This window comes from Poeciliopsis prolifica, unplaced genomic scaffold, assembly GCF_027474105.1.
Source record: "Poeciliopsis prolifica strain line A6 unplaced genomic scaffold, Auburn_PproV2 SCAFFOLD049, whole genome shotgun sequence".
In the NCBI taxonomy this organism is placed as follows: Eukaryota; Metazoa; Chordata; class Actinopteri; order Cyprinodontiformes; family Poeciliidae; genus Poeciliopsis; species Poeciliopsis prolifica.
In genome coordinates this window covers 3,527,186-3,549,732 of record NW_026562424.1, presented here as the reverse complement: position 1 = coordinate 3,549,732, position 22,547 = coordinate 3,527,186, and the positions used below count along the sequence as shown (strand labels likewise).

The 22,547-nt window shown below is 40.1% G+C and overlaps 2 protein-coding genes across 3 annotated transcripts; one reads left to right on the top strand and one right to left on the bottom strand.

Annotated features, from left to right (window-relative positions):
- The first annotated feature begins 918 nt into the window (after window positions 1-918).
- Window positions 919-14,228, top strand: atp2a1l (ATPase sarcoplasmic/endoplasmic reticulum Ca2+ transporting 1, like). 2 transcript variants are annotated; one of them, XM_055057781.1, is made up of 24 exons: window positions 919-1,205; window positions 1,839-1,856; window positions 2,024-2,106; window positions 3,286-3,390; window positions 4,627-4,765; window positions 6,657-6,737; window positions 6,826-6,911; window positions 7,010-7,307; window positions 7,390-7,556; window positions 8,293-8,381; window positions 8,474-8,576; window positions 8,668-8,799; window positions 8,913-9,029; window positions 9,105-9,323; window positions 10,053-10,164; window positions 10,305-10,528; window positions 10,618-10,838; window positions 10,913-11,115; window positions 11,198-11,283; window positions 11,367-11,500; window positions 11,580-11,697; window positions 12,427-12,544; window positions 12,808-12,853; window positions 13,588-14,228. In XM_055057781.1, the coding sequence occupies exons 1-23, from the start codon at window positions 1,088-1,090 to the stop codon at window positions 12,810-12,812; spliced, it is 2,976 nt and encodes a 991-aa protein (XP_054913756.1). In that variant the 5' UTR covers window positions 919-1,087; the 3' UTR covers window positions 12,813-12,853; window positions 13,588-14,228. The 2 variants fall into 2 exon arrangements, with proteins under 2 accessions (XP_054913756.1, XP_054913755.1); XM_055057780.1 differs by lacking the exon at window positions 12,808-12,853.
- sult1st6 (sulfotransferase family 1, cytosolic sulfotransferase 6) lies at window positions 14,226-22,274 on the bottom strand. The gene is made up of 7 exons (XM_055057782.1): window positions 21,586-22,274; window positions 20,551-20,679; window positions 19,329-19,426; window positions 19,017-19,143; window positions 17,393-17,487; window positions 16,187-16,367; window positions 14,226-14,532 (listed from the first exon to the last, which is right to left on the bottom strand). Exons 1-7 carry the CDS (start codon window positions 21,770-21,772, stop codon window positions 14,420-14,422), a joined length of 930 nt encoding a protein of 309 aa, XP_054913757.1. The 5' UTR covers window positions 21,773-22,274; the 3' UTR covers window positions 14,226-14,419.
- Window positions 22,275-22,547: the final 273 nt, after the last annotated feature.

Here is a 22,547-nt window from a genome sequence, read left to right as displayed (position 1 = left end):
GATTGGTTGTTTCTAGATAACCAATCAATCTCATCCCAAACTGTCACAACACAGTGACAGTTTCAGCAAATATGTAAAAAAATACTGATATGCTGGAGCTTTAGCAGGTAGTTCAAGAAAATATACATTCAGATACACACAAATATTTACAATAAATATACATACAGTAAAGACAAGACCTTGAGTCAACCAGTTTATGTTATATAATAATAGTAATTGTAAGATGCATTGCAGTGTGAAAATGTAAAAACCCAACAGAAAATGTAAAAAATGTTAAGTTTATTTTATAGCACATTTCAGAAATAAAGCAGTTCAAGGTGCTTTATATCCTAAAAAAACAAGTCAGACTCAACATCTGAAGCAAGCTAATTGTCAATTGTTAATCCCCAGTTGACATTTGTCGGTTGGGAATTAATGTTGCAGTTTCAGTCTGTAGAAGCTTCAAAACATATTTGTAGAGATTTTAGGGATGAGCAACTTCACCTGTGCTAACTGTGGCAGCCTGTTCCACGGGTCCGTCAGCTTCCCACCAGTTTGGCCATCGTCCTAAGCAGGAACCAGTTGATCCGTCAATCAATGCCCCCCACAGCCCTCCCTTTGCGCTCCCTCCAGTCCACCCGCCCTTTCATAATCTCCCATCTTTGCTCTCTCACCTTCTCCCTTCTTCTTATTCCACTGACCATGCATGTTCCAAAAACAGGTCTCATTTCCATTTGCAACACCTCCTTCTCCTTCCAGCCCCTCTCCTGCATCACCTCCTACTTTCCAAATCCAACTCCATCGTCTCACCTCCTCATTGCTCCACCTCAAACCCCACCCTTTGACCCCCACCGCCACCACCAGCATGTCGGCCCATGCAGGAATTTGGAGTGGGGTGTTCCTCCCATCCCGAGCCCATTCGGGGTATAAAACCCTCCGTGTGTACGTACCCATTCGCTCTTTCTGTCAGTCCAGCACTCCTGAATTGGAGGGTGCCACACTTCTAGGTGAGGGCGGTGGACTAAGGGTTGAACATTGCAGAAACAACAGAAGCACAGCAACAGGAGAATAAGAGCGTGGATAGGCACGGCTAGTCTATCCTGAGAGGATGGAGAACGCGCACACAAAGGTGACGGAAGAATGCCTGTCTTTCTTCGGGGTGAACGAGAACGTCGGCCTCTCTCCCGAACAGGTCAAGAAGAGCCTGGAGAAATACGGCTACAATGGTGAGAGTCCAGGCGATGGGGATGGAGAAGTTTGGCATTTAGTCCGTTCAGAAAACCACATTACTTCCTCCAGACATTTTCTGGTTTTCAGTTGGGTTGACGTCAGCGTAGCTTTCTGAAAACTCCTTGCTTTAGAGCGGACTTACAACAGCTGGTAAAATGCAGAGATACTGAGAAGCAGAGACTTTGACGGCTGTGAGGAGCTATTTAAAGATAGCTAAAGAAGATGGCTGGAGAGCGAGAGAGACAGGTGACGGCTCAAGAAACTTCCTGGGTGATATATGGACAGGCTCACCAAGCAGAGGCAGATAATTTTAGGATTGGTAATGCAGAAAGGGCTTTAGATGGCATTTTTTGCTGATAAATGTGATCAATAACTGTTGTCTGAGGGTGTTCATTGCATGGATTGACTGTAAACATTTTAATGAATGATCATTTGGCAGAAGAACACTGTGGCTTGACTTTTTAAATTAAAGTTCCTTCACCAATTTGAGAATATTTTGCGTTTTGGTGAATTTCTTTTGAGAATTTCCCTCAACAACTTATAAAAACATGCTTCTCCAGTGAACACTGACTAAACAATGCATTTCCTTGTCTCTCTCTGTCTCCGAAATGCCTCAACTTGATCTCCAGAGCTTCCTGCTGAGGAAGGTAAGTGTCTACTTGAGTACCTCCTCCACATGAGCACCAATTACAATGAGCAATCCCGTTAAGCAATGACATGACAGCAAAAGTTGGACGATGTTTGTCAATCATTGGTGACGATTTCTCAACATTCCCTCCCGTCATTAGCTGATTTGACTGTTTGTGTCTCTCAGGAAAGAGCATCTGGGAGCTGATCATTGAGCAGTTTGAGGATTTGCTCGTTAGGATCTTGCTGTTGGCTGCATGCATCTCTTTTGTAAGTTATTTCATGCCATTTATCTTCAACCTTCGTTAACATTAACACATTTAAAGCTTTGAGAACATAAAGACTTTCACTTTTTCATCACAAAAACCTAAGTAGCTAATCCAGACTTGTTAATCACAACCCTTGTGGCCGCTTTTGTGGAATACATCTCTACATCACCCCTTCTTCAAGGCCCTCAACCCCTCTATGTATTTTTAAAGACGACAACTTGAGAAGCCGCAGCGCAAAGGGCTTGTAGGAGGTGTATTAATTGCTGTGCCTAGTTTTCGTGGCCAGCTGTCACGATGGCCTTAGAAGGCGAATATTAAGAAGCCAGCGAGAGATGGGGGCCCGTGAAAGTGTTGGGGGCTGAAAGGGTGAGGGGTTTATTTTAAGAAAGCCCCCAAGCTGAGGAGAGAAACCGAATCCTTCGGGAAAGGTCAGACGTGAAGGAAGAGATGGAGGAACTCCTCAGGAGGAAACCAGGAGAGGAGAGAAGCTACAGGGTTAAAATTAATGAGGAATATGTCATCATACAAATTGTGTTCAAGAAAGTTGTTCAAAACAAAATGTAAATATTTCATAGCCCAAGCACAGAGTTGGGAAGTAGCTATATTTATTTCAGTAACGCTTTTGTAAAAAAATTGCTTTGGGTCTTTTGAGTATTAGTATCTCTTTTGAGTAAGCATCGCTTCTCGCACTTGAGTAAAATTTCTGTAAACTCTACTCACTGTGAGTAACGTCAATTAATGAAGAAGCTTGTTTTCACAAAACGAATCACCAGACACAAACACACACCTGCAGTTTTTTAGTTTCATGATACATTGAAAGAAATAGATTTTTTTGCCTGCTTTTTTTCTGGTTTGTAATTATATGGTTTGTTTTTATATTTATCTTTAAAATTCTAAAATGTAAACATAACTATATACTTTAGTCTGTCTGATTATGTAATTTTGATGTTTTGGTCAGTTACTCAGTACTTGAGTTGCATTTTTACAAAAGATTTTTTTGTGTCTACTTGAGTAAAAATGTCTTGAAGTGGTGCTACTCTTACTTGAATACACTTTTTGGGAACTGTCGGAAGTATTTCTGCATTTCTAAAGCTTCAGACAGTTTGATTTCTCTGATTCCCATCAATAAAAATACCCGAGCAGAGTGATTTGTTGACTTTTTTTCCTGCTCTGCCCTCAGGTGCTGGCCTGGTTCGAGGAGGGCGAGGAGACCGTCACCGCCTTCGTGGAGCCCTTCGTCATCCTTCTTATCCTCATCGCTAACGCCGTCGTTGGAGTGTGGCAGGTCGGTGACACCGACCCAAGACATTGAGCAATATCTCCACACGTATCCATTTCAGCGATGACAGACAGTACTCAGGTTTTTGGTTACTGTTCCTGTTCCTCAACCAGACGCGGTTGCTTCACACCGAAGCTAAAAATAGCTCAGAGATTAAGCCAGCTTAATTTTTTTCGTTATGAAGTCAGTCATAAACATTACGGGGAACAAGCAGCTGAAACGTATTCTGCTGGTGTTTTTACAGATGCAAACAATTAATTGTTGATTACTGGTTTATTGGATTAGAATTGGATCCAATCGATTACGGTGACCAATAACGTCCGTTTAGACCCTGTTGTAGTTTGGCTGCCATCCAGCAAAGGGTGCCGTTTATTATTCTTAAACAGATGGCGGATCAGGAAAGAAACGGTCCGAACGGAGTCTGGTTTGGGATGGAAAACGCACTTTGTGTGGGTCTTGTTTGAAGTATAAACATTAGGTTTAGCCTTTAAAAGCACATATTTAGCCAAGCAGCACTAACTTCTCATTCAGAAATTACTGATTTGCTAGGAAGGTGAGGATGTGATGTCAGAAAAGCGTAACGTGAAACAAAAAAGTAATATATAATAAAAATGTATAAAATCAAAGTTCAGATATAATGTGAGTTTTAAGCTTGAGCATATTATGAAAACTTTAGTCCTTCGTGTTGTAGAAAGCTGGTCAAATACAAAAGAAAACTAAGATTTTTAAGAAAATGGCTGCTTGGCGATTAGATTGATAAGAGCAATTAAATTTAGTTTAACTCCATTAAGCATCCTTAGCTGCTTTCTTCAGTTTTTATATCTTGTCTCAATATTATCGGAAGAAGAGTAACCAAACATTTTGCTCAAGTAAGAGTAGCACTACTTTAAGATATTTCTACTCAAGTAAAAGTAAAAAGTAGCCGTCCAACACATTACTCAAGAGCAGAAAAGTATTTGGTAAAAAGTCTACTCAAGAACTGAGTAACTGATCAAATTATCAGTCCTTTAATATTTTGAAATTACATCATCAGATGGACCAAAATGTAAAGTTAAGTGGAAAGTTTGGTATTTTAATTAATTTGTGTAACAAAAAACAACAAAATCAGGCAAAACAAAAAATGTCCAATTGGTTTCTTTCTATACAAAGGTTTAAAAAAGTTCCTTACGTAAATATAATTGAGTAAATGTAACTAGTTTCTACCCAGCTCTGAATGTCATCTCCTCACTTGTCCGTCCTCAGGAGCGTAATGCTGAAAGCGCCATCGAGGCTCTCAAGGAGTACGAGCCTGAGATGGGCAAAGTTTACCGTTCTGACAGAAAGAGTGTGCAGAGGATCAAGGCCAGAGAAATCGTCCCTGGAGACATTGTGGAGGTGTCCGGTAAGAGCAGCCTGGCCTCGTCACTGTGGCTGAAAGACTTCTGGGAGGTGTGAGATAATAAGAGACAACCGGTCCTGACCGCAAAAAGCACCACAAATATTGGGCTTTGTTTAATTTTTTAAGTCTACCAGCACTTTTCTTTAGACTGGAGTGACATTCATATTTCAGATTTGACCCAGGATGAGTTCTGATTTGTATCTGACAGAAAATCTGTGGAGGGAGAAAAAGATGATGGAGATGGCAAAGAGGCCTGCCATCACCGTAGATAAATGTTTTTTTTACATTAATATGTCCTTTATCTTATTTTATTATCTTTTGAGAGATGTTTGTATCACTCCTTTGATGGAGTATTAGGGCCATGCAAAGAAAAATATGAAATAAAACTATGAGAATAACATAAAATTACAAGAATAAAGTCTGTTCTTGTATTATTACAAGTTTATTCTTGTAGTATTATTACTTAAGCCTCAATTTCATTATTATTATTATTATTATTATTATGGTAATACTTCATCGTACATGTCCTGTCAGAAATAAGCTTCACGGTTGATTTTTTATATTTTTTTACCTACATATTTTTATTCAAATTTTCAACTTTGAAGATCCAACCAAATAGCATCTTGAGCAAACTTCTTTGATAATAACTACATCACAGTAATCTAAAACTGTAAGTCCATTTTGGGGCTACAATACATCAGAGAAGTGAAAAAAGTTGAACAAACAAAACACACCGCTTCTGAAAACAACAGGGATAACTGAGCATTATGGAAACTATTTTACTTCCTACTTGAAGTTTAGATTAATTTCAGGCTGTGTTCAGGGAATCAGAGCGTACAGTACGCTCATGCCAAAGCGCCGTGCCTTTTTAAGGCGCCGTGTGCAGCACTGCGGAGCAAACATGCTGACTGTAGAGAATCGTGCGTATAAATACCCTCACCAGCGGCTGCTTCATTTCTTCTCCCCAGCCGGCCATCGCTCACTTTCCTTCCTCCATCAGTGTACACCTGTCACCCGTCCAGCTGTTCTGCTCAGCTTAGTCCTGCATTAAACCTCACTTCACTATGAAATGCAGGATGATTTATACTGTTTTCTGATGATATAGGGGTCATTTGCAAATTAATTCTCAGAGGTATTTTTCTTGTTTTGACACATTTATGTTCTCTAGTTAGGGAGAGGCTAAATTAGATACGATACACCAAAACTCAGTAAAATAGGACAAATAAATTATTTTAAAAAACAGAAACAATGTAAAATATCCTCAGGAAAAATTAGAAAATAAAAAAAGACTCAACTTGTCCTGTCAAAAACTGTCATTACAGGCCACCAGTTCCAAAAAGGACCCTTAAACTGAATGATTTGATAAATTCACACAGAGTTGTGGTTAATTATTTAGACCATTCTTAATGATTACAGGAGGAATGTTGGTATTATTGCAATCAAAACCCTTCTTGTCATGGCTGGGCAGCTTTTTCTGCATGTTTTGATTGGTAATTTTATAATTTTATGTGTGGTGCTGAGCTTCAAGTCTTTAAAATTAGAAGGCCTCCACGCCATCACCCTAACCTTTAAGTTTCCTTCACAGAGTCTCTCTCAGATTCAAGCCAGGACTCCGTTGGGGCCTCTACAAGACATTAACATTACTGCCAGTTGTGTTAAATATCCTTAAAAAATTAAAGATCACCTCAAAACAAAGTCTACCATCGTATAGATGGGTTTAGATATTCAGATTAGTTTCTTTTTGTTTATTTGATCTTTTTTTATGTATTCCAATTAATTATTTTATATTGGGTTTTGGCTGCAGCTGTAGACAAACTAATCCACCCTGCAATGAACCCTCCATGGTTTATGTAAGAGTTCAGTAAATATTAAATATTCTCTGTAATCCCAACAGTTGGTGACAAAGTTCCCGCTGACATCAGGATTGTTTCCATCAAGTCCACCACCTTGCGTGTTGACCAGTCCATCCTCACTGGTAAGGTCTCCTAATAACATTTTAGTTGTTTTTTTATTGTTCCATCTCTGTGGCGTTTTGGTAAATCTTTAGTTTTTTTGCTCCTCAGGTGAGTCCGTCAGTGTGATCAAGCACACTGAGGCCGTCCCCGACCCCAGAGCCGTCAACCAGGACAAGAAGAACATGCTTTTCTCTGTGAGTGTCCTTCTGCCATCTAATTCATCACCAGTTTGTCTCTGTTGACCCTGTTGACCCTGTTGATGTCGTTCATCTGACTCTAACTGCTGCTGCAGGGCACCAACATTGCTGCTGGCAAGGCCATTGGTGTGGTTGCAGCCACCGGCGTCTCCACCGAGATAGGCAAGATCCGTGACCAGATGGCCGCCACCGAGCAGGAGAAGACTCCTCTGCAGGCCAAGCTGGACGAGTTCGGCGAGCAGCTGTCCAAGGTTATCTCACTCATCTGTGTCGCTGTCTGGGCTATCAACATCGGCCACTTCAACGACCCAGTCCACGGTGGCTCATGGATCCGTGGTGCTGTCTACTACTTCAAGATTGCTGTTGCTCTGGCTGTGGCTGCCATTCCCGAGGGTAAGAAGAGCGAATAAAGATTTTTCTTTTGTTCTCTTCTTTGTTTATCAATTGACTTTAAGTGTGCTTCTTAAACATCAAGGTCTGCCTGCTGTCATCACCACCTGTCTGGCTCTTGGTACCCGCCGTATGGCCAAGAAGAACGCCATTGTCAGGAGTCTGCCCTCTGTGGAGACCCTGGGCTGCACCTCCGTCATCTGCTCCGACAAGACTGGCACCCTCACAACCAACCAGATGTGTGTGACCAAGGTGGGTCTTTTGCCAAAGAATGGTAAACGGTCTGTTCTTTACCAAGTTCAGAGGATCCCAAAGTTCTTCAAACATTACATTCAGTCATTCAGTGTAGTGTTACTGTTGGTGTTTGAAAAAGAGCCACAACCAGCAGGTGATTAATAGGCTTCTGCACCACTTATTTTAATCAACTGATCTAGTGTAATAGAGACACATCTAAAATATGCAGGGCAGTGGTTCCTAAGGACCAGAATCTAGAAACTCTTCTATCAGGTGACGGTGGTAGGAGTTCGAATTGTTACCAGTGGGTTGCCGGTTTGAGATGATGGTGATATGGTGGCCCTCTGACCACCACCCTCAGTCAAGGTGGATGAAGTGCCTTGTCTAAAGACAGGGGCTCAAACTGGCAACCCACCTGTTACAAGATGAACTTCTACCATCATCACTATCTTCCCTTCATTGAAGAGTGTTTCTCAATTCTGGTCCTCAGGAACCACTGCCCTGCATATTTCAAATGTGTCTCTGTTCCAGAACAGCTGATTGAAATGTTTGCATGACCTCCCCTGCATGCCATGAACTGCTGCAGAAGTCTGTCAATCACCCACTTATTCAAGTCAGGTGAATAAAGGAATCAACTAAAACATGCAGAGCAGTGGGCACAGGAATTGAGAAACGCTGCTATAGAATGTTGATTGTTTTCGGTCAAAGGCTTCATTAATCAAAGAAAAACCAATCACTGTTTCCTGTCCTCCAGATGTTTGTTATCAAGAACGTTGATGGGGACCATGTTGACCTTGATGCCTTTGACATCTCTGGTTCCAAGTACACCCCCGAGGGAGAGGTGTAAGTCTGTCTTCACTATAATTTGTCATTGTTCACAGACCCTTGATACTCTCAAATTAGTTATTTATTTGGATTTTCCCCTTTCTCATCAGTTCCCAGGGAGGTAGCAAGGTGAACTGCAGCCAATACGATGGCCTCGTTGAGCTGGCAACCATCTGTGCTCTCTGCAACGACTCCTCTCTGGACTACAACGAGGTAAACCCCAAAACTGCCCATGTGCCAGAGACAAACCCAACTGCTGTCAGTGATGAAACCAAGTCACCCTATCAACTTCTTTGTTCTCCAGTCCAAGAAGATCTATGAGAAGGTCGGTGAGGCCACTGAGACTGCCCTGTGCTGCCTGGTTGAGAAGATGAACGTCTTTAACAGCAATGTGAAGAACCTGTCCAGGATTGAGAGAGCCAACGCCTGCTGCTCTGTAAGTTTGCTCTTCACATGCAGAAAGCTATAAGAATCATTGCTTTTCGGTAAATATTTATTCACTGTGATGTACCTGATGGTAATGCCTCTCTTCTCTTTATCCTCTTGAAGGTAATTAAGCAGCTCATGAAGAAGAACTTTACTCTGGAGTTCTCCCGTGACAGGAAGTCCATGTCTGTGTACTGCACTCCAGCCAAGGGTGACGGTGGTGCCAAGATGTTCGTTAAGGTGGGTTCTTATTCTGTTGCGCACCAACCTGAGATTTAATAAGGCATTCCTTATTCAACCCTGCTGTCTCTTCAGGGTGCCCCTGAGGGTGTGATTGACAGGTGTGCCTATGTCCGCGTTGGCACCACCCGTGTTCCCTTGACCAACGCCATCAAGGATAAGATCATGGCTGTCATCAGGGACTGGGGTACCGGCCGTGACACTCTGCGTTGTCTGGCTCTTGCCACACGCGACAGCCCACTGAAGCCTGAGGAGATGAACCTGGAGGACTCAACCAAGTTTGCCGATTATGAGGTGAAACATGGATATCGGCTGTTATGAGATGTCGAGTCAGAATACCACAGTTTCGCCATATAACAAAGTTAGTCATATGAGAGGATATTTAACCTAACAGTCATGTTTTTGGACTTTGGGAGGAAGTCGGACTACCTGGAGAGAACCTTTACATGTGCATATAGAGAATATAGAAAGTCCATGCAGAAAGTCCCCAGGCAAGAATTCAACCCCCAGACCTATTAGGCAACATTGCTACCAACACATCACGCCCAACATATACCACACATTCACCGCATACATATTTATTTTGTCTACTACTGTACTTTAGTTGTTACATACTATTGATAGGAATTTTCTTCTAGAATAACCATTGATTGTCAAAAAGGCACAAAGAAACCCCAAGCTAGGTGAAAATTAAAACACTGACAGGTACGAGACATCTTGTGTTAGACAATATCTTGACTTTTCATCCCTGACTTCCTCCTGTATGAAATGACAAAAACTGAAGGGGCAAATGATACAAAAACACCAAAATTTAGGAGAGGATGTGAAGTAAACACATTTGTTGAACCAAATACTTTGTATGTACATAAAGTGTTCATCCATTAGCCATGTTGTGTGATGTAGTAACAGTTGGAAGCGTCTTTTAAAATCACATGATGGTGTAGCGGCTTTGAAACTACGACCAGAATCCTTTCAATATTGAGACTTAACAACATGCCTTAATCATCACTCCTCCCTCCTCAGACTGATCTGACCTTCGTTGGCTGCGTTGGTATGCTGGATCCCCCTCGTAAGGAGGTCACTGGCTCTATCGAGCTGTGCAGAGATGCTGGCATCCGTGTCATTATGATCACTGGTTAGTATCTGGCAATTTCACAATCTTATCGCAGGCTGTGTTAATGTAATGCTTCATACATAGTAAAATGCTATCCATGTTCCTGGAGACTTAAAATAATCCTTCAAATTAGAGACCAAATGTTTCCCTTTGGGTACTAGGAGACAACAAGGGAACTGCTATTGCTATCTGCCGTCGCATTGGCATCTTTGGTGAGGATGAGGATGTTTCTGGCAAGGCCTACACCGGACGTGAGTTTGACGATCTGCCCATTAGCGAGCAGGCCGAGGCCGTGCGCAGGGCTTGCTGCTTCGCCCGTGTGGAGCCAGCCCACAAGTCCAAGATTGTTGAGTTCCTTCAGGGTTACGATGACATTACAGCCATGGTAAGAGCTCTGAACCATGTGATGCAGCTTTAACTTGATGTCATTTCGGACATTAAAATCTAAATGATGGTTGTTTCTCCCCACTCCAGACCGGTGATGGAGTGAACGATGCCCCGGCCCTGAAGAAGGCCGAGATCGGCATCGCCATGGGCTCTGGCACTGCCGTTGCCAAGTCTGCCTCTGAGATGGTCCTGGCTGATGACAACTTTTCCTCCATTGTGGCTGCTGTTGAGGAAGGCAGAGCTATCTACAACAACATGAAGCAGTTCATCCGCTACCTCATCTCCTCCAACGTCGGTGAGGTCGTCTGGTGAGTTACTCGTGTAACTTAAACAATATCTTACCTTCGTTCCTTGAGTTAACCTAAGTTGCCTGTTTGTTCAGTATCTTCCTGACTGCTGCTCTGGGTCTGCCTGAGGCTCTGATCCCCGTCCAGCTGCTCTGGGTCAACCTGGTCACTGATGGTCTGCCCGCCACCGCTCTGGGCTTCAACCCCCCTGATCTGGACATCATGGGCAAGCCCCCACGCTCCCCCAAGGAGTCTTTGATCTCTGGATGGCTGTTCTTCAGATACATGGCTATTGGTGGTAAGTAAGAGATTTAGTTTGGTTTCATTTCATTGTAGGACAAACACTTGCAGACTTTGATGCTGGTGTCCAACCCCAATAGCATACGTTGGTGCTGCCACTGTTGGCGGTGCTGCCTGGTGGTTCCTCTATGACAACTCTGGTCCTGGCATCACCTATTACCAGCTGGTAAGTTATGATGTCTTTTTCTATACGTCTTCCACCAACATACCTGAACTGCCTCGCTGAGCCCTCCCATCTTTCTGGTCTAGTCCCACTTCATGCAGTGCCATGACGAGAACGAGGACTTCGCCGGTCTCGAGTGCGAGATCTTTGAGGCAGCTCCACCCATGACCATGGCCCTGTCTGTGCTGGTCACCATTGAGATGTGCAACGCTCTCAACAGGTTCTAAACCTTCATAACCACAAATAACTCTTACGGCTGCTGCGTTAGCCTCAACTCATGTGTCCCTTTCTTTTTCCAGCTTGTCTGAGAATCAGTCTCTGTTGCGTATGCCCCCATGGAGCAACTTCTGGCTGCTTGCCGCCATGACCCTGTCCATGTCCCTGCACTTCATGATCATCTATGTTGACCCACTGCCCGTAAGTCCATTGTACCAATTTTGTCTCTGAATTCAGTAAATATTTCAGTAAATATGACCTACTATGCCTCTTTGAACAGGTTAGCATAGATCTGCAGGCTCCGCAAAACACGATTACATTTTCTTTTTTTTTTTTCACAAAATCATTCTGAGATAATGAGATTTCAGCTCTTTTCAGAATGAGCTGTTGTAGGGTCTTTTGTCTCTTTTAATCCAAATAAGCTGATGCTGGCCACAAACCCCAACTCATTATTTACACTCGCACACGAAAATGGATACACTGTAATACAACCTTACAGCTTTGAAAAGCAAAAGTGGAGCCGAATGCACGACCAACAAGAATGCAGCAAGTAGTTTCTGGATGGCAAATCATAAACCCCTAACCCTAAGAAAAAGATGGAAGTACAAGAAATGTGAAAAATTTGAATTTTGTGTAATAAATCCTCTTTAAAAAGTCTTAAATTTGACTTGCTGAAAACTGCAGATCCATTCTGATGAAGGAATGTCAACTAGAAACTTCCTGTTGGTTGTGACTTAACAATCGGGAGGTTTTAGAAACTGCTCATTTCCAGACACCAAAAAAATACCTTGTTTTTTTTAAGCACCTGGGCTGTTTTTAGAAGGAGTTGAAACACAAATGGAAGAACAAAATAGTACAAAGTGATTTTTGAGAGGCCATTTTTAAAATGAAAGTTGCCCTGACCTCCACCTTTGACCTCCGCTTCCACAGATGATCTTCAAGCTGACCCATCTGTCATTTGAGCAGTGGATGATGGTCCTGAAACTTTCCTTCCCCGTCATCCTCATTGATGAGGTGTTGAAGTTCGTGGCCCGCAACTACGTTGAGAGTGAGTAGCCTCATGATTTTGGGCACCTCCAATTTCAAATTAGTAAAAAGTTTCTTAGGGTAACCATTCATTCATTTCTCTGCTGGATAATTCATTAATAATACCGCATTGTTTTAAGGAATCATTAATATTTTTACTGTTTTCATCACTCCATAATTTTCCTTCATTAACTTCCATTAAGTTTGCTTGACCTTTCCTGACCTGTGTCATGTCTCTCACATCCTTTCATCATTAATTCACTGACCCTTTCTGCTCATTTCCAGAGTAAATTTGAACAACCCATCTCCGTTAACCTGTAACTAAAACAAGGTATTCCACTGTTTGTCGCTAGTGGTGATAAGGTGTGCATTAGCCGTTGATGTTTGTGGTTGTTTAGTTTTTGTCTTTTCCATGTCCTGTACTTGCATTTAGTCTGTTTCTCCACACTTTTAAACAATATAGAAAAACACATATTGAGCTGAGATTTTACAGTGCAGCTGTCTCCTTCTATGAGTTCTGCTTATTGCTAGTTTTGCTTCTGACACCATGCAGGTGAGTTGGTCTCCTGAGTCGTCACTGTTCAACGTCGTGCTGCTTTGGTTTTCCATGTCTGATAAAGAACAGTTTAGACATCTTCTACTAAAAAATGTAGAAAAATAGCCTTTAATTTGAGTGCATTTATTTCTCCATATAGAGGAATAATTGTTTTTCAAAAACACTGGTAATTGGTGCCAGTGGTTTGCAAGAAGCTGCTCTCTGAGAAAAATCTGCATTTCAGTAAAAAGATCTCAAATTATTTAAAAAATATGTAGTTTTTATTAAACCTTGTTATGCTTTGATGCAAATAAATGTATAATTTTTCAGGTATTATTAATTAGAAAATTATCTAGTATTTTCTTTTGTTTAGCTTTTTTAAGAATTTCAGACAGCTTTCTTCCCCAGGCTTAATGTCCAAAGGTTGTATTTTGTTTGTCTAAAATAGTATTTGGTCTGCCTGTTCTTTGTGTTTTTTTTACGTATTTAAAAATTGCACCCATCTAATTGATCTGTTTTCTCTTCACCAGGCACAGAGGTTAAAAAGTAGAAATGTAGAAGAAGAAAATCTTCTTGGGATGAAGAGAGAAAGAGATCATAACCAAAAGGGGGAGCCACAGTTTTCCAACCAGTAGAAGAAAAGAAGAGAAAACACTGGAAAATAAACATAAAAACAATAAAAACGTTACAAAAATCCACTGAAAAACAGCCGAGAGAAGATTGAATTGAATTAAAGGAGAGAATGCCTGCTGACAAAGTATTAAAATATTTAAGATTTTATTCTAAGACTTAAAGTATGTATTAAAGGTGAATTGTTTTTGTTAACCTCTTGGATTTTCTCAGCTGTTGTGTTTTTGTGTCCTCTGTCCATTTTCATATGATTGACTTTCCAGCTCAGTGCTTTTATTCTAGTCTTTGTCGCTCTTCGTCTCGTGCAGCCTCCCTGCTTGGCCCAGGCTCTGTACAACGTGTTGTAGAGTTGCAAAAAAATGACTTTATAAGGGCAGAAAAACTAAAAACGATAAAAACTCACACGCCTCCAGCTGCCAGCGTTCTCCGTAGGAACCGTGATGGAGGTCTCATGGCATAACACGGGCACTCAGCCACAACACTTCTGGTCTTATTTATTGTTTACGTGATAAGCTCTAATAAAGTGACGATTAAAAACTATTTTGTGGAACACATTTATTCACTTTCAGACATAAGGTGCAGTGATTACAGTGTTGAAACATCATTTTCATTGTTTTGATCGCTTGTTTTGGTTTGAAGCTTGTGCCAAATTTGCTGACAGTGATGCTGTTTGTGTGCTGAACAGAGTCAGTTCATCGACCTTTGGTTTGCAGAAAAAACCCTCCTGACCCTCTAGATGAGGCTCCTGAACGGTATGTTGACGTCCTTCATTTGCTTTTCGTAATCTTCGTCAAACATCTTGGACTGCTCAGGTGTGAAATGGTTTTTCCAATCCCCCACTTCACCTGAATTTAAAAAAAAACATTTAAAAAGTGGGAAAAAATAAAAAGAGTTGGATGTTTAGATATTTAAAAAACTCATAAGCAGCTTCTTGGTCGATATGTCTGATAGTAATTTTCCTTGTTTGGTCACATTTTCTGGGAATCAATTGTTATTCTTATGAAAGAGCTTTGAAGTTTTATTTGTTTGGCAAATTTTTATACCCAAAAATTGAACTCAAGAGTTAAACCAACATATTTTATTGCTTTTACTTAAGTAAAAAGTAGATGACCAAGAAATTACTCTAGTAAGATTAAAAAACTATTTGGCAAAAAGTTCAGTCAAATACTTAGTCATTCATTTAATATTTAATAATTACATCATCAGATGGACCAAAATATAAAGTTAAGTGGAAATTTTGGTATTTTAAGGTAAATTTTTTAAAATAATTTATAAAATTACAAAATCAGGCAAAATCAACTTTTTTCCAAATCAGTTTCTTTCAAAATAAACTTATGAAACTTTAACAGAAACTGCAGGCGTCTGTCTGGTGAATGTTTGGTTAAAACATGTTTGTTTTTCATTCAGTGAGTAGAAAATCCAAGAAATGTTACTCAAGTATAAGTAGAAATACGTCAAAATTACTCAAGTAAAAAATAAAGCGTAGTAAAAATATTCCTAAAACTAAATTTTTCTCAAAAGGTTACTCAAGTAAATGTAACCAGTTACTACCCAACTCTGGACACAATACAGCAGGAAAATACTCAAAACTGAACTAATTCAGCTGGCAATAATTATCTGACCAGTTGGGGGCGCTCATGGAGCACTGAAAGCTACATTTGAACAGGTGATCCTTAAATATGAATTTAAAACAATCAATTAATACTGTAAGGCCTTGGGAAAAGAACCAATGCAGCAGAAAACTGAATTCCACATATTTTGTCCTAATATTTCTTCATAACTCAGAAACGTGACAGGATTTGATTTTTCATAAAATCCCTTCACTTAACAGTTTTGCAACAGCAGCTTTAGTGGCGCTGAGGAGCCATTTTCATATCAGCAATCATCACCGGTGATTGGAAAGCTAATTACCAGGAAACAACAATAATATGATCTGAAATTAACAACTGTAAACGTATCTTTCCTCTAACGTCACAACGTAGATGTGGGAAAGCCAACCAAAGTGTTCCAACTGCCAATCAGAAAACCAGTGGGGTGGTTGTGGTCAGTGACAAGCTAACTACTGTCAGTGGCAACAGCTAGCTAACAATAAGAATTTTCAAGTATTCAAATGTTAAAGGAGAATTCACTAACGCAGATTGTATACAAATGAGACTATAAAGACTTGCTGATATAAAACTATCAGACGTGGAGAAAAAAAAAACTTTGACATTACCATGATTTGAACATGGCAGCCATATTGGATTTGGGGAAAAAACCCTGAACTTTCCGACTTTTGTTTTTGTTTCTTCTTTTCCGAGTATTTCACATTTGCCAACTAAACAATTGATAGAAACTATATTTTTACATTTTTTCATTTTTCTTAACAGAAAAAGTGATAGTAAGATTTCCATATTTAGGATCACTACATCAAATACGTATCAGATACGTATTAGTTTTATCACTAACTTATATATCTGTATATATTTCCGGATCTTGTGATTCACTTGACTGACTCACCTTTCCTCATGAACGGGGAGATGGACTGATCGAAAACCAGCGACGGGATGCAGGAGTAGTTGGCCATCGGGTTCTCCTTCATGTTCTTGAAGGAAGTGAGCTCCACTATCCGGTCGATGACATCATCAGAGACCGACAGGTCCAGATACCTCATGATACGCTCCACTTCACGGCGGGGATTCTGTAGGGATTATCGAACGATACTCACACTCATAATTAACCATGACAAAGACTGAAGCAGAAATTAATGAGTTGGTTCAAATACACTGCAAAAACACAAAATCTCACCAAGTGTTTGGTTTAGTTTCTACTGCAAATATCTTAGTTCACATGACATAAGACAAAACTAACTTAAAAGTAACTTTTCAGCAAGATATAGGAGTTTTCAGTAAAAAAAAAAAAAAAAATCCACCAGTGGAGCAAGACATGTTTCTCTTATTATGAGCTAAAATAATTTAGTTTATTTTAGCTTAAGTGAGGTGAAAGCAGCATAATCATGTTTTAAAGTGAAGTGGGACAATTTGACCAGCATTTCTCACAAAAACCCTCAGACTCTCAGGAGTCACTTAGCGTTCACCTCGAGGGGAACGCTGCAAAAAACATACAAATCTTACTATGTATTTTTGGTCTAGTTTCTAGTGCAAATACATTAGTACACTTAAAATAAGGCAAAATAAAAATCTATTTTCAGTAATATGTAGGCGCTTTTAGTCAATAATTCCTTCACATTGATGAAAAGGTTCTGGAAGATTATTTTACTTTCAACAAGATATTTTTACCATGTTATGAGTAATATAATCTGTTGCTGGAACTAGAACTTTTTCATCAATATGAAGGATCTATATACTTAAAACAAGCACCTACATATTGCTGAAAATTGTTTTTATTAAGATAGTTTTGCCTTATTTTAAGTGTATTAATATATTTGCACTATTAACCACATAGCAGCTATAATGCTGGAAAGTTATTTGTAAATTAGTTTTCTCTTATTTATAGTGTACTGAGATAACTGCACTCGAAACTAGATTTTGTGTTTTTGCAGTGTATGGTCATGTCAACCTGAAGAAAGTGTCAAAAAATCAAATTAAATCAGACAAAAATCAGATTAGGGGTTTTAAATTTTTTCTAAAATCTTGTTGTGTAAAATAGCTTTTAAAACAAGAATTTGATGACTGATTTTTAGGTTGTAGGTCTTAATGTCCTCACCTCTTTTATGTCCTCGTAGAAGAGGTAAAGGATGTTCTTCTCCTCCCGCTCCACCCAGTATCCTTTCACATGATCATACCAGGAGCCCCAGGACACTGAGGAGACAGATTCAGGCGTTTAAGTCGTGATTAAAAATGTTCAAACTCGTGTTTTGACAGGGTGGGGTGTTTTCTCCAACCTCTGGCAGCCAGTGTTGCTTTAATCATTAACATGTGCATCCTGATCTTAGATTATTTTAATTTCTTTTTTTTTTCCCCTGTTTTTACTTTTTATCATTTGTTCAAAATACATAAATGATTGTACATGTATTTTTTAATGTTTTCATCCTCTAAGTAAAGAATAATGTGTAAAAAAGGATAAGTGTAGGATGAAGCAAGTTCTGACCTCAGTCTACCTCTATTTCAAGCAAATAGTTACAAATACATATATATATTTATACTATAGCAGTGGTCCCAAACCCACGGGCTGCGGACCGGTACTGGTACTGCAGAAGCATTAGTGATAGTTTGTGGACTCATTTAAGTGAAGCACGTGTCAGAATCAAGCCCTGGCTGAATGAAACCTTAACGTTATGACCTTTATATCTCAGTTAATAATTGAAACGTTACCGGGTTTATCAACAGTGATACCAGTTTCACTCTCGTCATTTCTGTTGATATTCCTTGTGCAAAATGCTGAATGAACATTCATGCCGTTTCCACATATCACCTCCGATGTCCACCGGACTCTCGGTTACCATGTCATCTGTTTGGGATTCCTCTCCGTTCTTATGTCACAGCGCTTTCTGATTGGCTACTTGTCACATTCAACAGGCTGTGTTCTCGCTCCCAGTCAGGAAAACCCCACAGGCTGCAATAAACGGGCCAAGCCAATGTTGAATGTTCCCGATTTCAGATGGGAGTGGTCCAACGTTCTACAAAACACTGCAGGATGAGCAGTTACGATTATCGCAAGCCACACTCGGGACGTTCTATAATTGTCGTAATGGGGAAAATTCAAGCAAAAAATTTTAAATTGTGCCAAGTGGGTGCGGTTTCCCCCACACCCTCTGCCACTTACTGGGCGCCAGTAAAATTGCCAAGCCTTGACCGGTCCAGAGTGATAAATGGTTGGGGACCGCTTTATTATGGTATTTAAATTATTTATGTTTGAATCTATTTTGCTACAAAGCACTTTTGATTAACTTGTGCATGAATAGTGCTTCACAAATAAACTTAAATGGTATAAAGTTTGTGATTCAGTAAAGCAGCAACTATTTCAGTAAACATCAGTAACTAACTAAAAAATGCAGCTGAAATTCCTGTGCAGATCTGCAGAGGTTGTTTTCCTTTGACTGGTATTTATATCTGATGCTGGCTGGGCAAGTTGGTGCTAATCCTATCACAACTAGTGAAGCATAAGAAGATTTTTTTAAAGGGAAACACTGATTTAAGAAAAAAAGGAGACAAAGGTTGAAGAATTTACCAATAACTGTTCAAATTTTACATGAAAACTCAACAATAAAGTTTAATTAGTAATCTGAGAACTGTTTAAACTTTATTGTTGTATCTGAAGATATGCTGAAATGGGATTTAACAGTATGAGTTTAAGGAGAAGCAAAAGGAAAGCAATTCAAGCCACTTACGCTCTCCTCTCATAAACTTGAGCATGTACTCGTCAAAGGGTCCTGGTTCAGGTTGGGTCTTATTCATTAGATGGAAGTAGTAGTAGCTCACCAGGTTGTCTTTGGCATTGCGTGCGACGTAGATAGCCTTCACACGACAAGGAGAAACATGATCACAGATTTACAGCAGGTTAAGATAATGTTCAGATATGCGTCACAGCTGCCTGCACTGTTTTTAAACCTTTAACCCCATCGACATGCAATCAACTGGCCAGTTAGGAGCTGCAGAAAGAGGCTGTTGCTTTGATGAGTCTGTTGGAGATCCTGTTTTACCTTGCACTTGTTTTCCCAAAATCCCAGAGGCACCAACTGAAAAGGAAGATGCGTCTTGATGAGTCTTGGAGGGCTCATTTTGCTCAGAAGATCGAGACCTAAAACGAGAAATTCAGAAACATGCAAAAGACTTAAAACGTATTTCTCAGCATGCAACTCCGAGCTCAGGACAGAGAGGCGAGATAACCTGTTTAACGTTTTAGATACAGTATTTTGCAAAATATTTAAAATAGGGATGCAAGTTATTGTTTAAGTAGTTCATCTAAAGCTGATCTTATGGCTCCACTGATAATTAGTTGTTCCCTTGTATTAGGATCGTCTTTCCATCACATAAACGGCTAATTTTTTCATAATATGCTAACGTTGCGCCGCCAAACAGCGACTCGACCGAATGAGTGAGCATTATGGTGATAAATTAAGAAACTTATCGAGTGTTTATATTTCAAACAGAATAAAATACATGTTGCCTCCTACTCCTGACTTTGAACCGCCGTTTTCTCTTCACCGTCCCGGCAGGGCCGCCATCTTTTGTTTCTGTACCAACCGATCCGCTTAATGATGACCAGTGGCGCCGTCATGAAGCGCCATCTGGTGGATGGCGGGCAAACTACAACACTATAAAAGAAGGACTATTACGGGCTTTTATTAGTTGGAGTTGGAGCTATTTTCGAAGAAAGAGTCTAATACTGATAGTTTCATCCACGTGTTTTGATCATCAACATTTTTTTCAGCAAAATTTAAATGTAATATTTTCTGGTAATTGCATCTTGTAGAACTTGTAGAGACCCTCGCCCAAAAACACAGAAGAGTAGTTGAATATAAATTCATCCCACCATGCAATTTTTTTATTTCCAAAAAATTATTTAAAAACATGTCTTATTTACCTTCCTTTTCAGAATTATTTATAAATAATTCCCCAATGAAATACATTAAAGTTTGTTGCAAAGTGAACTGTGTTTAGTTTTTAAATTCATGAAATATAAAGAGTTAAATCTATTGATGTTTGAGCCACATACTTTGACTGTCGTGTTAAAGGGAAATTCTTACAGGGTAATCGTGCATTGAGGTGCATTAGTCTGGAATAATCGTATGATAACATCCCCCATAAATGATTTTTACAACTTTTGACACAACACAAACAGAAGAACAAGCTAATGACACTTCACAATCTCTCAACCCAATCAAAAATGAAGGAACAATAATTTGAGGGATGAATACACACCTGATGGGATCGGGGGTGGAGAGAAGATTTCTAGGAACGGGCTCCGGACCGGGGTGGGAGCTCGTTTGCAAGCCTCAGCGTCCCCGTTGTGAAGAAGAAGGTCGATTATCTCCTGCGTCCAAGTGGTCCCTAAGATCCAAAACATACAGAATCCTATCATTAATCAAGAATATAAAACATTGATTCCCATCTATTATGTTTGTAGAGATGATCTGTGAAGTCAATGACAAAAAAACTGAAAATCATCCCAAATATGTTTGGTTTATTTAGAGCAAATATTTAAATAGACTTGAAATAAGACAAAACTATCTTATAAGTAACTTTTCAGCAAGATATAAAAGGTTGTTTTATGCAAATAGTTCCTTAATATTGATGAAAAAGTTCCATTGGCCGATTATGATCACTTGTAACGTGGAAAAAAATCTCTTGGTGAAATAATCTTCCAATGCAACTAGAACTTTTTCATCCATATTAAGTAACTAACAAGATCATTGCACAAGAAACTACACTCAAAATCCTTGGTAGGAGTTTTGTTTCTTCCAGTGCAGTATTTTTTCTTGAGGTGAGTGCTACGTGACTGCTGAAAATCTAAAATATTTGTGTCTGTTTGAGGAGCTATTTTGGTGACGAAGGTAAAATTATGCTCCATCACTTTGAAACATGATTGTCCTGCCTTCACCTTCACTTTATACGTGATAATATAAACGCTAGAATAAAGGTTCAACCTGAAAAATGAACAAATTTTTGCATCAAGATCTCATAGAGTATTGTCTCTTTAGAAGTTTTTATTTAATCCTGTGGATATTAGTTAGGTCACAGATGTTTCTGGATATAAATTGAAATTCTGGAAAAAACAGATTCATATTCTAAGAAAGCATTTCCCCTCCAGGTGAGCGTTAAGCGACTGGTGAGTTTTTTCCTTGCAGTTGAAATTTTCTATGACAAGCAGCAACTTTCATCTGATGTTCTTGCTCAGAGTGACAGATGCGCAGATTTAGAGTTAATTTTTACCACGCTTGTGTCTGGAGGCTGTACCTGCTTTGGGATAGGTTGCAATGAGGAGGTCTGACGGGTCGGGACGGAAAGCCCAGATGGAGTCCCAGTTGTTGGCGATGTGGCTCATGAGAGGGACCCCTCTGATGTGGATGAGAGGGAAGCGAGTGATGAAGGGAGTGGCCTTCTCTATGGCCTCTTTGTAGGACAACTCTTTCTCCTCTGCCATGACTGATGCCGCTCCGCTCGGGTGACAAAAAATCAGAAAAGAGTTCAGCAGTGAAATGGGTGATCAAGTGAAGCCGGCGTGGTCGTTCTCCCCGAAGTTCTGACTTCCGCAGCTTGCCCGGGTGCTGGCTCTGTCAACATTCAACCTCAATTTGCTTCTGCACACAAAAATCTACAACTGTTAACTCTTGTTCCCTGCGTGACTGGCAAGCCCACAAATCAGTGTGCATACTTCCTGGTCCCTGCCATTGTCTCCTCCTTGCGTTGTTACCTGCCTCTCAGGATTCTGTCTTGTGGATTTCTTGTTTGGACAGTAAATCTTCCACAGAAGCTGAAAGCAAAAAATAAAAAATAAAAAAACCAACAACCTGTTTTCTCAGCAGAATTGCTTCAATCTCTTGAAATATGCTTCTCTTTATATCTGTGACTCGGCTGCGTGAGTGCCTGTACCAGGTTTTTATTACACTGAAGTAGCATTATGTAACAATCCCAGTTACGTATGAATTCAATTTCTTTCTCACACTTTTCTTAACCGTTTCCCCTGTAATTTGAGGAAGGGACAAGGGAGGGACCTGAAAGAGCCACTCAGGCGTGATGTGCACAGAAAACATGCCTCACAGATGGGTTTAATTTTTCACAGAACATCGTGTAATTGCACTGTGTTCCTGAGGGACGGCTCAGATCTCATTCATTCTTCTCAACTAATACAAAGAAATCACAAGTTCTTCGTAAAAGACAAGAGGAAATCTGTGGAAACTGTCCAGCGAAAACACACC